This window comes from Pezoporus occidentalis, unplaced genomic scaffold, assembly GCF_034315485.1.
Source record: "Pezoporus occidentalis ecotype Australia unplaced genomic scaffold, CSIRO_AGI_Poc_V1 ctg270, whole genome shotgun sequence".
Classification (NCBI taxonomy): Eukaryota; Metazoa; Chordata; class Aves; order Psittaciformes; family Psittacidae; genus Pezoporus; species Pezoporus occidentalis.
In genome coordinates, this window is record NW_026914612.1 from 63103 (window position 1) to 79516 (window position 16414).

Below are 16414 nucleotides of genomic sequence, written 5' to 3' on the forward strand. Positions count from 1 at the left end.
TCTCAGCCCGGCCCCAGAGCAGAGCTGCTATAACCACTGGTCAGCTCCTCATCCATCCGCAGGTTATGGAGGGTGCCATCCCATCCTCATCTCCTGTGCCCATCCTTCTTGAAGAGCCTATATCCCTCTATTCCAACACTCCAGTCATCGGAGCCATCTTACCACATCCAGATGATGCCAGTAAGATCATAGCCATACAGGCATGTGCATGTCTCTAACTCGTCTTGTTTATTCCCCATGCTACATGTGTTTACATAAAAGCATTTAGGTTGCCCCCATCTCCCTCCCCTCTTCTCCCCAGTGAAGCTAACTCACTGGCTAGATTGGCTGGTCCCCTCCAGGCTTTAAGCATCTCTTGCTGGCAGTGGCATTGAACTGGTAGAAGTGGGATGGATTGAGGTTCCTATCTCCAGCAACTTTAACTTAGTATATCTTAAATATCTTAACAGCTGTATATAGACTTATGAACATCCTGAATCGCTATTTAGAAAAGTTATTTTTTTCTGAGATCTTGATACTTTAGTTTATTTCATAATAGAGTGACAAGAACTGCTCAGGTTCTTTCCAGCTGTGAATTCTCTTGTTAACTGTTTTTGTTCATTGCAGTCCTAGGAAGGAGTTAAATTTGTAATAATGATAGTTGCCAAAAGTAGTGTTGTCACTTACCAGACTTACCCCAAAGATTTAAAATCCATTTAGAAAGCTGTTTAAGATGTTGTTCTTCACATATGAGAAAATTGAAACTCTGTTTTTTAGAGGTTGATGGGGTCCAGTGGGGATTCTCCAGTAGAGGTGTCGACAGGTTGCTGGTGATCCTGCATTATTAACAGCAACCCAACATGAAAAGGATTTTTTGCTATATTTTTGCAAGTACAAAAAAGAGCAGAATTTGATATTATTGTCTTTGACCCTTTTACTGGTGGCAGCAGCTCAGGTCCTCTCAGACGGACTAGTTTAGGTTGTCCTTCTGCTTATAAGCTTGTACTCAGTACTCTCAAATGGTAGGTAGATAGATGGGCATAAGTGTTCAGTCACGGATTGTGTATTATTTTGTATTATCATGCATTATTTTAAAGTAATCATAAAATCATAGAATGGTTTGAATTGGAAAGGACATGAAGATCATCCAGTTCCAATGCCCTACCACGGGCAGGGACACCTCACACTAGACTGTGTTGCTCCAGCCCAATTCAACCTGGCTTTGAATGGCACACTACTTGCTTGTTGGTCCCTGATGGCTAGAAGCATTGCTCATCTTATGCCTTCCCTTATGGCTGTGAAGGGCAAGGATATCCATGGGGTGTGTAAAGGTGTTTCTGAGAAGTAGCTTGTTTAGGTGCTGTATGCCAGTAAGGTAGTTGTGCTACTATTGGTTTGTTTTACTGAATACAACAGTTCAGATTTCTGAGTCTGGCTCTTGTCAGTCGAGTGGTTTTGGGGAAAAAAACCCACAATCATAAAAGGCAAAACCCCCAACCAGTGCATTTTCTTTCCATTGTCTTCACAGTCTTTCCTATTTCAGAGGTTTTCCTGTGCTTTGTAGTGTGCTGTTCTTGCAAGAAAAGGGGAAAAAGAAAGAAAATGAGGATTTTCATCTAAATCCATGACCTGGGAGAAGTGGCTTTAAGAAAAACAGCAACTACTGGGAGACTAGATAAAAAGAATGTGTGATAATAGTATCTCATAGTCATTGAACGGAGCGCCTGTGACTCAGTGCTTTCATGGGACTGTAAATGTTTTTCTAATCTCTTATTTCTCTAGAGAGGCAGATAAATCTGAACCCATTAGGTGCTGTGGCTGAGGAAGAGCACAGAGATTTACAGGATCGCGGGGGCAGCCTGGGAGTGTGTGCTGGGAATGAAGCCACTGTCCTGGCTCTCAGGCATGTGGTTATTGGGATTACGGGGACACGGTGATGCAGGATGTGCAGCGCTGTCACCTTTTTCAGCTGCTGTTTGCATGGTGTCATGGTAGCATGCACAGTGCAAAGGGAAAGGGCTGGTTTTGAGGAGCTGATGGTGAAAACCTGGCGCGCTGTGAGTGATGCTAATGGCACTTTGCGCATCCTGCATCTGGTTGCAGCAGTGCCTGGACCAGAGCGGCTGTCATGGTGCCTGGGTTTGGAACAATCGAGTTCAGCCACAGCCTGGAGTTGTTTGCTTGGGAAAAATGAGATGAATGAGTAAAAGTGAGTAAATGGCAGGGAGTCGAAATGGGAGAGAGGAATGAGAGTCAGAGGGACTGGGGACAGGGTGAATTGAGTAGAGAAAGAAGTGAGAAGAGTTATTATTATTTGGGGTGTGATCCACTTTTTGATGGAGTTCAGGCCTGGGAAAGGAGAGCTCAGCTTTATAACCTTTACCATGACTTCTGTGGAAATAAATAGTCTTAATTTGGAAAGGCCTTTTTATTTCTATGATTCTAAATTAAGAATCTTCTGTAATACCTGCCCAACTAGAAGGTGCTCTCTGAAATAAATACCTTTCATTAAATGAGGTAGGAGGGCTTCGCATTTTCTTTCAGGAGACAAAGGTAGTGTGCTGCAGAGATTGCAGCAGAATGAGGATACTTGGTTTTTACTTTGCTCAGCCTCAACCCACCTTGTGCTAAGTCTGGGGTTTGCTGCACTACAACTGCTCCTCAGGAACTGGGGAGAGAAATGTGGGATCTTTCTCAGGTCTTTCTGTAGGTCCAGATGGATTTTCCTCTCTGTGCAGTTGCTCCTGCATGAGTGCAATCTGCAGCAGAGCTATTGGCTCTGATATGGATACACGTCGGCCCAGAAGTGTGCATATCTGGCCTCTGTTTTGGGATGCTTTTCTCTGAGGCAGGTGGTTCTGTGGCACTTTTATGGCAGGAAGATGCTTTAAAGCCTTTGGCCTTGAAGCTGCAGAGGTGTGAAAACAGCCCACCCATGCTGGCTCCAAGATGAACTGAGCCTGATCCAAAGGAAACGGGCACATCTGCGTACACATGCTGCAGCTCCAAATGGGGCTGTGGTGTTGCCTGCTAAACCTGGAAAGAAAACCACTTATCAGAGCATTGGTGTGCTGGGAGCATTGCTTTGTGTGATGCCTGCCTTATGTTTGGGCTGTACTGTGTCTAATCTGGTACAGGCTCTGACCAGTACTTTTTCCATGGTGTGAGTGTTGCTAATACCTGTTTCTTCTCTTGATTACCAAGTGTTTAATCATTCAGTTCAGGCCTTTGCATCAGTAGGATCACTAAACTGAGTCTTTTTTTCTGGTACCATGTCTCTGCTTCTCTTATTTCCTCTCGCTGTGATAAGTTGGATGGTGGTTGGCTCCCAGGGTCTCAGACCATTGCACAATCTTAGATCAGTCCACTGTGCACAGTGGACCCTATGCAGGACTGTGGGACTGGTGCTAAGATGGGTGTGTTGCACATAGCAATACTGGTACTCTAGCTCAAGCTCTGTCCTCAAAGAGCATCTAAGCCTCATGCTCTAGAGCACCAGTCAGTGTGATGATGTTACTGTTGTCTTGGTGAAGCCTGCCATCACTGCTTAGGATATAATTTCCAAAGTAGCTTCAATGTAACTAGGATATTTAAAATGCTTTTTTGTCATTTGGCTTATTTGAAGTCCTGCTGTAGTGTGGCCGATGGTCCCATTACAAAGAATGAGGGATGTTTCCTCCTATGCCAACCAGGCAGAAGTACCAGGGGCTCTCTTATTAAGAATATTTCTTGCTACCTTTTGAGTCTGTGCAGTTCAGTAAGAGTTGGGGTGGCATAAATTAGGTGACATTAATCTTGTGCATGTAAATTACTGCTTGTGCTCATCATACCTTTTGTGTTTGAAGGGGCTTTGTCAGAGTATTTGCACTTGAAGGTTTGAAGGGCCTCTGTGGCTTTTGTAGGAGGACCTACCTCCCTGCATGGTTCTCTTTGAAAGGATTTGATGAGGAGGTTTCTTTTCCTTTAATTCTTGTGCATTTCCCCTTTCCTGTTATGGCGCTGCGGACGTTAACTGAGTTAACTGAGATCCTGGATGTGCATTCAGCTTGACAGGTTGTAGATAAGGAGAGTTTACAGAGGTTTTCTGGGAAGATAGAGCCATTGAAAAGTGGAGAAAACATGGATATCTGTGATACCTACGATATCTGTCTATGGATATCTAGAGCCCTATGGACCACTGGTGACACACTGAGGTTATTTAAGGAAGGAAAAATTGTTTTGAAAGTGACAATACTAGTTGAGCTGTCCACCTTCCCATACCACCAGTCGGCCAGCCAGCTGCAGGTGGGCTCTGAAAGCAGAGCTCTTCCAGCCTCTGTGCAGTAGAAGAGGTTCAGTTGGGTCTTTTCCTGTAGCTAACCATGTGAACTGGCCATTGAAAATCAGTGCTTCAGTTTGCAGGTACTGAGCCTGATACTCCAGATTCACCAGCGAATGCTTAGGTTGGGCACCCATGCATTACACTATTCTGATTTACCCAGCAGGTTTTCCTTAGTTTGAATATTCTTGTTTAACATTTTGCTTGGTCCTTGAAGGCTTTTGCAGATACTGTGATGATCCAGATTCACTTCATTACTGCTGAAAATTAACATTTGCATTGCAGTGACTTAAACTGTAGTACTAAGAAGGACGGTTGCATTTTACAGACACAAGAGAAGGTGCAGATCCCTGTTCCTAAAACTTCCAATGCAATCTGTTCTCTCCTGGAGGTTTTCGGAGTCCCTTTATCTACACTGCAAAAGAAGACCAAAATAAAGGTCACTGTGGCAATTTTGGACTCTGGAAGCCTGTAATCCAGATTTGAATGTGGGAGAGGAGCCATCTTGTTTGGGTGTCAAAATGGTGAGGTGCAAGCCTTTTAAAAAGGGAAAGTTTTTTTTTGTGTTTTTTTTTGTGTGAGGCGTTAGAGGGGGAACTGACTGACAGGAAGATCTGTGAATTGGGCACCGTTAAGACATCTCAAATCAGGCATCTGGAAATGAAGCCCCCTGAAATCTGTTGTCAGCTCTGAAAATCCCATTTCCCCCACTCTCCTGCCAGCTTTGAAAGTTCGAACCGTGTTCTTTTTATCACATTTGTCATTCTTTAGTAATGAAGCTCTGGCATTCAGAATTTGGCTGACAACTTTTTGGGTAGGAGCCAAAATGAAGTTCAACTTGCACCTTTCTCTGATGCACCAAGTGCTGTTCGCAGCGAGAGGCAGAAGTCTGAACTAGAGGGACTGTAGCCGCCTTCATTACAGCAATTACTGTCTTCTCACTGTTGCCAAAATCAAGCTTGTTTTCTTTATCCTAATGTAAGTGGACAGACCTGATGAGGTGTATGCAACAGGAATGTTGAGAGAGAAAGTGTCATGTATAAACCATTTCTTCTCAGGCTGCTCTGTCATCTTAAATAATGTAAAGCTCATAATCCTCCTGGAAATCTTGCAAAAATCAGTGCTGCAAAAGACTTAGAGGCTTGGGTCCATCACTTTTAGGGTTTTCTAATTTTAAATACATTTATATGTACTTTTAAAGTCATTTAGGTCTATAAACTGGATGTATAGTTCAATGACGTTGAGAGAACTGGCTTTTGGGAAGGAGCATAACTCAGCAATGAAGTCTGATGCAAGATCTGCTGGGCACAGCTTCTGTGTGTGTTCATGGCCAAATGTATGGATTGCGTAAGGTAATTAGGATAGAAATTTATCATGGGCCAGTGTCCAAGTGTGCTAAGTGCCTGTGCTGGATAGAAGCCCAGTGCTGTTGTGCCAGTTTATATGGCAAAGTCGCATAACTGTCCTTGGGCAAACGCAGCGCTCCCTCTTTGCATTTCTTTAGTTCAGTGTTTGGCAGCAGATGGCTTGAGGATGCGTTGTGAGAAGGCTCAGGTTTGGTAACGGTAGCAATATTTGTGCCCACACTGCTGTTGCGTTTGCAGTCTGAAGTCCTCCTGCTCTAGCCACTGAGATGGCACCTTCTTAGAGGTTCACAGCGTCAGGTTCTGCATTGCTGGGGCAGTGCAGTGGCTGAAACCCATCTCTGGGAAGGACTGAGAAGTCACAGTCACTGAGCTTTGAAAACATTTAGAAATCCCACCCTGATGTGTGTGAAAGTGAATGGATTGCTCTTGGTTGGCTGATGCGGTGTTTCCCTGAAGCATGGAGCAAAGGACTCTGCTTCCTTTGAGCAAACCATGAGGGCTGCTATCATTTAATTATTAGGGACCTATGCTGATTAATTGCAGCCCTTCTTGGACTGCCCTGTGGGGTGATGGTCTCTAAAGCATCCAGTGTCTGAAAGGGCCTACAAGGATGCGGTGAAGGGACCCTTCATTGGGGACTGTAGCGACAGGACAAGGGGTGATGGGCTCAAGCTGAAACAGAGGAAGTTCAGGTTAGATAGAAGGAAGAAGTTCTTCCCTGTGAGGGTGCTGAGGTGCTGGCACAGGTTGCCCAGAGGAGTGGTGAATGCTCCATCCCTGGCAGTGTTCAAGGCCAGGTTGGACAGAGCCTTGGGTGACATGGTCTGGTGTGAGGTGTCCCTGCCCGTGGCAGGGAGTTGGAACTGGATGATGTTAAGGTCCTGTGCAACCCAAACCATCCTATGATTCTATGATTCTATCCAGTTGTTTGTTCAGAGGAAATATTTTAGTTTTCAAATGCATGTGATTTTTCCCTTCTAAGGGTGTTGCTGTGTTAGCGGTGTTAGTATATCACTGTTGGCTATCCCACACATAAGAGTTTTGGGGGAGAGAAAAATGTTTCTGGTGTTATTTAATTGCCATTTACAGGCAGGTGGAATCAAAATCTGGTGGCTGGGTTTCTGGTTGCACATGCACGATGTATTCGAAGAATCGTCTGTATCTCTGAAGCTGAAATTTGCTGAATTGCCTTTTGGTGCCTGATGACTTTTCCTATTTCAACAGAATTTGAATCCTGGAGACAGCATGTATATTTTTCAGTTTAAATCTTGGAAACTGTGTCGATAAAGATCATGAAGTAACACAGGCTTCCAGTGTTTAGCTCAGAAATAAATCAAACTGTTTTGAAATGAAATAGATGTTCCCAGTAAATTCTGTAAGTCTTTCTTCTTGCAAGTGTATTGACTCAGCAGCTGACATATGATGTCCTCAGGGTTGATTTTTGCTTTGCTTTGTGGTGGAAAGCACCTGCAGTTTCTGTTGTCCTGTCCAGGAACTAAAAGTTTGCACAGCTTTATTTTTTCTCAGAGTTCATTATTGAACGTACAAAGGGACTTTATAAATCACATCTGAGCCTATGTGATAAGCAGGAAACGAGCTGTTACACAAGCGGTGGCCAATTTTGAATGGGAGAGATGGAGATGATAAGTCAACGCTGTTGTAAATCACTGCCGGTGACTCCAGTGGAGCAACACCTCCCTTTATTTTGGGATGTAATGGGTTGCCTAAGAGAACTGAACAACAAACCAGCTTTTCTCATAGTCTGGAATACAATTGTATCTGAAGCTGCAGGGCTGGCAAACCCTAAGGAGATGTTTCTGGGATACATGTGCAAGTCCATTGCAGTCTGCTGTGCTCAGTATTGCTTTTCTTTCCTCCCCCTCTCCAGCAATCAAAGAGAAATACATGGACTGGACGGAGTTTCTCATACACGATTTGACTGGCGCCCGGACTGCACCTGCAAACTTACTGGAAGGCGTATGTATTAGATTGCAGTTTCTATCCAATATGGTGTTACAGTGTGCATGCTGCAGCAGTGTTCCCAACGTGCAGGGCTGTGTGCTTACAGCATCTGTGTGCCAGAAGCAGGCAAAATGATCCAGTGCTGGCCAAAATGTTGGTGGCAAGATTGTCTTGACTGCTGGTTTCTACTCCTGACGCAGTGATGGGGAATTTGGTTTGCCTTTAGGCTGGAAGGTGGTGCTTAGAAAGTTGGGTGTTCAAAAAAGGCTGGGTGGGGAAGAAGAGCATGGAGGGAGTCTGTAGGGAAGAAGACACAGCCCTTCGGTGCCCAGTTAGATCCACCAAAATGGTGACCTGAGCTTTCAAGACATGACACAGATTGGAGAGGGGACTCAATAGGTTCATCGGGTTTATGTATACATGGAAATAGCTCCCCCTAGGGCATTCCTGCCACCTAAACACAACAGATATAGCAGGGAAGTGGGGTGAGATGACCTCAGTCAGTATGCAGGAGAGAAGGGTCTGTTTTTTTAGATGCATCCATATGGCCAAGAGCCCAGTCTGTGCATCATATTCACAGGGTGACTTGCACCAGGTGCAGCCTCAGCATGCCTTGAGATCTCAGACAAAAAATCCTGCATATTCACCTTGAAACCACAGGAGCAGGGCACCTTCTTCATAGGGACCTGCCCTATTTAATGTAGATGCTCTGTGGGTGTTTGGGGAGGAGACAGTCTATCCTGCAGGAGATAATCCCCCCTGGCCCTCTATATTTAGGCTGAGAGTGAAAGCACAGAGGTGGTTTACCTTTGTGTAAGCCCTTTGTTACTCCGTGTAAGCTTGCTTCCAAAAAGCCCATGTTGGCTTTTTGGGAGCAAGCACACATGCAGGCACTAGTTTTGATCATTTTGTCCCTGGTTAGAGGGACAGCCACAGCTGCATCCTTTTTCCACATGCCTGTGCAGTGCAAGCTGCACGACAGGGAGAATGAATAGTGTGCCATCAGGGATTCTTTTCCCCCAGTCTGTTATCTGAACAGCCCTCACACATGTAAAGTAATGCACGTCCTCAGGTCTGTCACATCCTCATTCATGAACCACTCCCAGGTGGCATATGCAGAAAGCTGGTGGTGTCCAGCACCCATCTCTTGTATGCCAGTGCCATCGCAAACCTCTCCATTCCCTTTCCACAGGCAGAGGGAAAAAAGGGCAGCCCCAGGCAGAAATACAGAGAGAGAGAAAACATTACATTGGCTTGAAACAGTTTCTGTCCCTTTTCTGGTGTTTGGTGTAATATATGTGCTTAGTGCTGTCTGTGTTGTGCAATGTGCAATGTGACCCCCTGTTGGCAGATTTGCTGTTCCTGAGTGCTGCAGATTGTTTCATAGTGCTAAATCAATACGTAGTGGTACTTCTATTTATCTAGTTTTCCATGCTAGCCATGCATCTAGAGAGTTCTTGCATGGTAAATGTTAATATTTCATGCAAGCCATTAATTAATCTTAGCCATTCAGTTCTCGGGGGTAAATGACAAACCCATTGGCTTAAAATTTAGTACACAAATCAGAGAAGCAATAGGTGCTTTTATACAGCCAGGGATTTATTATAAGAAGTTAAATCATTGCGCCATCATTTCCTATTAATGAATGTTTTGTTGCCATGAAGCAGTTGTATGAGAGGAGAAAAACCATTAAAGCAGATTTCTATTATATAATTAAATTCTGACACTGTGTTTTGCCATGAAATAGTCCTTGAATACTGCAGGTGCTTGTAGCTTACACTGTAGAGGAGTGGTTTATAATGGCAAATATATTGTTCTGAGAAATATCTATTAATCATAGAGCTGGTTAAAACTGTATACATGATAAGGTTTTAATTAATTTTAAGTACATTTTTTACCAAATTCTCACTGTGTAGCTGCAGATGTGAAAATTATTTGCATTTCAAGATTTTGAATGCTTTCAAAAATCAACAGGAAAAGCCCTGTGTTCTCTTTTTTTTCTACCCACCCCTAAAAAGAGCCATCCTGGACTGACTCTGATTTACAGAATTCATATTTAAAAATATGCTGTGAGAGGTTTTATCAATTAAGTAGAAATGGGACAAACACTAAGGAAAAAAAAAATCATGGAGTCATAGAATAGTTATGGATGGAAAACCTTGTTTTAAACATATTCTGCCTATGCTTAGCATCTCCTTTGGGACCAGTGCTCCCAGCTCTTGTGATGTTCTTTAGTCCTGCTCTTGAAGCCCTGGAATGAAGAAATTGCATAAGGGTTGGAACTTGTATATAAGAAAAAAGAAGAAAACTAACTGCAAAATAAACCCGCTGAGCCCCAGCGCTATCGTTCTGCAAAGCATCTCATGTTTTTTTTAATGCCTGCGGTTGGCAGCTTTGCAGGTGTAAAGTTAAGCACATGTGTAAATGGTTGCAAAACTGGGATCACAGAAAGCACTATGTGCAAGCAAATAGCCTCAGTCACTGGGATTTCTTGGGCATGGTGGCTTGACCCAACAAACCCTGTGTGCTTTGATCCCAAGACCATTTAACCTGGTGGGAGCCTGCCATTGGTTTTGGGCTTTGGATTAAGCACCATGGACTCTTGTCCATGGGGAATAATTTGCTTTATAGGAACAGAGCCTGTAGCAAATATATTCCTATTTGCCAATAGGAATGAGGCAAAGCCTTTGATGTGAAACATCAGCACATAGAGGGCAATTTCAGGGTCATGCCCAAAGAAGTCACCTTTTAGTTGTCCAGCCCTGTGATTGGTTCTTGTAGCTGCAATCAATGAGAATTTGGTTTTAAATCCTCCCTATAACTGGGCTTTGAGGTGTTCAGGAGCATCTTGAAGTGAATGTGCCTTATGAGCTGTTCCACCTTTTATTATTCTTTCTTTGTTGTTGTTGATGATGTCGGTTGAGAAATTAGCACAACTGTTGTTTTCTGTTTTACTTCTGAATTTGCACTTGGAAGACATTGGGTAAAATAGAAGAAGAACAGACTGTTTGCTGATCGCTTGGATGATGGTGTGAAAAACAAAAATAATCTTCTGCTGTCATCTGTTTCCTTGAGAAGTCTTCAAATAAAGTTTAAAATAAGGAGTTTTGCTTCTATTCAAACAGCCTCTGCGAGGAAAAAACCCTGTAGACCTCATTACAGTTGATTCCTTAATAGAGCTGCAGGATTCCCAGAATCCCTTTCAGTACTGGATAGTTAGTGTGGTTGAAAATGTTGGAGGAAGATTACGCCTTCGCTATGTGGGATTGGAGGAGACTGAATCCTATGACCAGTGGTTGTTTTACTTGGATTGCAGACTTCGACCAGTCGGTTGGTGTCAAGAGAATAAATACAGAATGGACCCACCTGCAGGTAAAGAGCCTCCTAAAATTACTAACCCTTTATGGCATTTACTGATGTTTTGAGATACTTGTGCAACCCATTTCTTCTTCTCCAGCATTCACATTGCTTTGACAGTAGTTTCTAGCTATAACACAGGTGCCATGTGAAAGCCATCTAAGGTGCCTTCAAAATGAGTCAGGTAAACTCTGTTATATATTTAATAAATTCTGTTTAGCTTAGCCTATTCGTGGAAGGAAGCAGTGTCCAATAAAAGCAGTTTTGTGCAGTTTTCTGCCCAGAAGCAGAGCTCAAGGATGTGCCTGCTTGCCCAGCCCTTTTTAGTGGTGTGTTAGTGGCCAGGTTTTTCTGGCCATGCTGTAGGCATCTTGGTGGAAGCCTCACAGGGAGCCAGTCTTCTGCTGTCCAACTCATAGAATGAAGTCCTAGGTGACACCTCTCAGCATATACTAGACTCCTTTTGCTTTCCCTTCAACCAAAGACCTCTTCTGCCTTTGTCTTTCCATGACTACACGCATTTCTTTTGAGTAGCAGTAGACATCTGTGAAATTTCCCAGGGGTGGATAAAGTGTTTTGGGATGCTCATAGTCCCTCTTAACACAAGTTTTCCGTATTCTGCTGTAACACTGCTGTACATCTACCAGCTGAGACCTGCCTTGTATGTAACCAGACTGAAAGTGTGGTGAGGGTGCTGGGTTGGTCTGCCTGTCCACGTCAGCCCTACCCAGTGAGGGCTTTTGGGGTGTCTGTTGCTAGAAGAAAATACTCCTTTGAGTAAGTGTAGATGGGGTCTTCCAGATTTCAAAAGATCACAGATTTTGTCCTGTGTTTTCTCCAAGGAGGTGAAGTCTTTGCAGTATGTCAGACCATATTCAACATCAGGAGGTTGCAGTTTGGAGAAGCTGAATTTAGTGTTTGAACCACCTTGGATGGAGAGAGATAGGGACTGCAGCTGAGCCAGTCTGGGGGCATAAATTGGAAGTCACAAATCCAGGGGTAAGAGAAGTTCAAGTGACAGGAGGCAAGTTTAAGAGTCAGGCAGAAGCAAGCTGAGACAGGAGGCTAGGCAAGAGCAGAGTCTGCTGGAATCACATTCCAGAAGGACTGGGTTTGGCAGGGCAAGAATGATGGCCAGGCTGGGTGTAGGGGAAAGCTAAGCATTACTAAGGTTTAGCAAGCAAGAGATATGGTGTAGGAACCACAGCACACAGTAGGGACACAGGGCTGCTTGAAACTTCCTGGGGAAATGCATGCAAAGGCATTCGCTGGCAGGTTCTGGAGCTGGCTTTCGAGATACGCTTGCATCCAGGCTATATCCCAATTACAGTGGGGAATGACTGGGATGATGGATCTTCTCCACTACCCAATAATAGTGGTAAAAGCTTTGTGGAAGTTTCTGGGCAATTGGATTTCTCTCTACTTAGGGAGTTTGGCTCTGTTTTGGTAGGACTGGAGTTGGCTGAGTTGGTTGTCAAGTTGTTTGACTCGATTTCTCTTGGAGTTAGGGGTCTGGTTAAACATGACAGCTTAGACTGTTGCATGCATGGTCTTATTTGGGGCAGAAAGTGTGTACCATCTGTGTGTTTCATTAAGCTGTGGCTTATACTTGGGGCAACAAAGCTGTTGGCCATGTCTCGTGGAGCATGGTCCCCATTTCTACCTCCAATCTGGATGCCTCAGTTTACATTGAGATATAAGGTGCTTCCTTTGTTAATGTGCAGGCCTAGCAGGTCTGTTCCACCTTTTCGGGAGCAAATGAACAACTTCTTCAGGTCTGTGCTTCATTTTCCTTGTGGTATGGGTGAATTTTTTCCATTAATGTCAAATGATAGCAGAAAGGTAGCCCTCCTTTGGGTAAATGTTTCTGATATGGGTTCTGTCCATTGCACCCCATTCAGAGTGGTTACTGTGATATACGCAATTGTGTTCACAAGTCTGTCTGGGTCTTGGGTCTAACGTGGGGTCTTGGATGCTTTTGGAAGCATGTGTTTTTCTTCACTAATCAGTAGGAATCAATGTTCCCCATCGCTTCTAAATTAGATGCGAATGCTGGAGAGCATGAATATGACTCAGTCTGTTACTTTAGAAAGTATTTATGTTCCAGAGAAACACTTCTTCATTGACTGTCTCTGAACTCTCCTGGCCTGTATAGGTTTGGTGGATCGGTACAGAAATGGCCCAAATGAGATTTGTGCTTCCTCTTTGTTTCTTTCATTCTCTTTCTGCTCTTTCCTCCTTTTATCCAGTTGTGCTTCTTTCTCTGTGGGTTCTCTAAACTTGTTGTTGGATGCTTTATTTGCAAGCTTTTTATGTTTCTTCTCCCATCTCCTTGATTTAACTGCTTTTAAAATTTCTTTCTCTTAGAATCATAGAGTGGTTTGTGTTGGAAGGGAGCTTAAAGCTCATCTAGTTCCAATCCCATGGGCAGGGACACCTTCCCCTAGACCAGGTTGCTCCAAGCCCTGTCCAGCCTGGCCTTGAGCACTGCCAGGGATGAAGACCTCATTCTTCTCATTTGTTTTCATCTGATACCCGTTTACCTCTCCTCAGCATTTCTCTGGTCACTTTTTAATGAACATTGGTATTAATGAATTCAATGCTCACTTCTTTTTCCTGACTTCCATTGACTTAAATAGGTGGTCATTCCTTTACATCTCCTAAAGTTGTGTCTCACAGGAGTTTGCTGAGAAAAAACCCTTTGGTTTTGAACCCTTTCATTTTCTCACAAGTCTTCTCCTGAACGTTGCCCCCAGAGGTCTTTCTTTTCTTCTCCCTTCTGGTCTCCAGGGAGTAGCCAGTCAGAAAGGGGAATCTGATGAGGCAGGAATGTTGGTTGGAGTTTTTGCAGTTGCAGAAACACAGTTTCTGGAGGCATGAATGCTGTTTGTTCCACTTCTGACATAGGGGACTATCTGTCTAATCATTTGATGTCCACCTAATGTCATAATGTTCATAAAGCACAATGGATGAATAAAGCATATGAGACATTAATCCAGAGGAGGATGACAGAAAGTGGCTGATCTTATGGGATGTGTTTCAAGTTCGAGTCTGCAAAAGAAATCTTTGAGGGAGTGGACAGGAATGTTGTCAGGATGAGATGCTGGCAGCAGAGAGCTCTAAAAAAAGCTCAGGGATGAAGCTGCTAAACCACAATTGTCAAAGGATTCAGTTTCCTAAGGACCCCTGGCCAGGAGAGTGAGCAGGGTATGCTTACATGCTTCCTGGTGACTTATGTAATATATAGGATTATACTAGAAAGACATTTATTGTGTGAAAGACCTAGCATGGACCTTCTTAGGAAGGAGACTCAGTGGGCAGTATCTTGTTTCTTTACACATCAGAGATTAGATTCACCTGCAAGCATAGGAAAGACAGTTCAGCATGAGCTGTTGCTGTATCTTTATGGTTGCAGGATGCCTAAGACATGTCTAACATAGTTCGGATGAAGTGACATCTTCATAAGCCTGTTATTTTTTCCACTCAGGTGGGTTGAAACTAATGAGCACATGCCTGGTTGTTTAATTTTTGAACATCTGAAGCCAGTTAAGGCAACTCCTTGACTGTTAACAGGAACAGCCTTGGACTTTATGTAAAAACTGTTATGAATCTCCTCTGAAGAGGTGCTGAGCACAGGCAGCTCCTCCCAGATAAGGCTGCATGTTCAACTGTTGTCAGATGAGGATGTTGAGTTACACATCAGTTTGGTAGGTTGTGGAAGTGCTTTGCCTACCCTTGACTTGGATTCTGCATGTGACCCTTCAACTTACTTATTTCCTTGTGTGTCTGGGCTGTGATCTTACTGTGTTGATCCACCTCTGGGACTTGCTGGGATGGGTTTCACCTTGGATAGCAGTTTGAGGTCAGTCTTTCTAGATGCAGAGCACCTCATATAAAGGAGACCCATGGATTCAAATGTCTGCAGTATTTTGGGTGGAGAGATCTCTTTTCTAAAGCCATCCATATCCTAGCACCTGCTTGATGTTCAAGAATGTGCAAGAGGGTCCTTAGGAAATAGCATCCTGGCTGTATTCAAGTGGCAACTTTCAGGGACTTTGTCTTACGAGCCCTTTCAATTGAGGCCAAGGGCTCATAGCTTATTTTTCCCCTCAGAGGTGTATCTGAATCCAATAAGCCTTCTCGCTACTGCAAATTGGCACAGGCTGCTTGACACAGAGCCACTGATGGTCTTGCCTTGACTGTTTATGCAGGAAGAGATTGCCTCCTTTTATGTTACTTGCTATTTAAAGACAAATTGGCAGTCATTTTAATTGCTCACTCCTTGTTAACCTAAATAAAAATTGACACAGTTCACTTTGTTCAATTACCTGCAACCCTATCACTTAAAAGAGCATAAAGCACTGTGTTTAACCATGCAATTTAGTGTCCATATACTCCCCAGCATAAGCGAGCTGCTGCTAATTAAATGTGTGTATGATACTGCTTGCTGGTTATTAAAACCGTTGGAGTTGTCTTTATCTCTTGGAGTTTGTTGACATTGCCCAAAGAAATTGCTGCTGCTTGTCACTGATTTGGGACAAAGTCACCAAAAATGCCACGTTATTCTTTCCCTACTGCCATCATGGTAGAAAATGAGGGTCTGTTTTCAGCTTACTGTCTCCAGGGAGCAGGGAGGCATCCAACAGCCTTTCCCAAAACTCACACTTTTTGTTAGTTGAAACAACAGGGTGGCTGCAACTTTTGGGGCAAAATCATGTCCTATTGACTATTTCCTTGTTTGGCATCATTTAAACCAAAGAGGAAGCAACAAGGTGGGTTGTTCCCTTCCCTGCTCTTGGAGCTGATCAGAGCTCCTGAAAGTAAGGGAGAACTGGAGTCACAAAGCTATAAAATAATGAACAGTTAGGTAAAGAGTGCACTTCTTAACACTTTTGATTGCTGCCTATGCTGTAAACAGAGACTTGAAATGTGTATTCCCATTAATAACCAGACAGTTAAGTAATTGAAAGTGAAAGGTTAACGTTTCCCTTTAACTGTGTTTAAATTCATATGCATATCCTTGATGTCTGTTCTGAAGTAGGGAGGTTTGATATAGTGGAAGTATAAGTACATCCACTTCCAGTGAGTGATCCTGCAAATCCTATTTTGATAAGGTCTTAAATCTGTTGAAATCAGAGCATAAAATTCTCTTGTACTGTTGGTGCTAGGTGAAAACAGTGCTTGCCAATTCCATTTTTTTTATACATATGTTTTATTTCCTCCTTCCCAATTGTAAGCTACAGTGGTAAATCTCTGGTAGCTAGTAAATATATATAGTTAATAGATGTAAAGAATTGAAATGCAAATTGTGCTAAACTGAACCGATATAAGTGTGTGAAGCCAAACTGACAAAAGGAAAGCTTCACACTGTTCACTGCTTATCGAGGCTCAAGTTTATTACTGAGGAAATGTTCATTTTCATTTTAATAAT

General features: G+C 43.4%; 1 protein-coding gene across 4 annotated transcripts in view; it reads left to right on the forward strand.

Annotated features, from left to right (window-relative positions):
- Positions 1 to 16414, forward strand: part of SFMBT2 (Scm like with four mbt domains 2) — a 107572-nt gene that overhangs the window by 40662 nt on the left and 50496 nt on the right. For 3 of the 4 annotated variants that reach the window (XM_062624750.1, XM_062624749.1, XM_062624748.1), the window contains exons 5-6: positions 7553 to 7641; positions 10752 to 10998. In XM_062624750.1, coding sequence (XP_062480734.1) covers positions 7553 to 7641; positions 10752 to 10998 — 336 coding nt within the window. The remainder of the gene's footprint in view (positions 1 to 7552; positions 7642 to 10751; positions 10999 to 16414) is intronic. The other variant, XM_062624751.1, reaches the window with a different exon arrangement.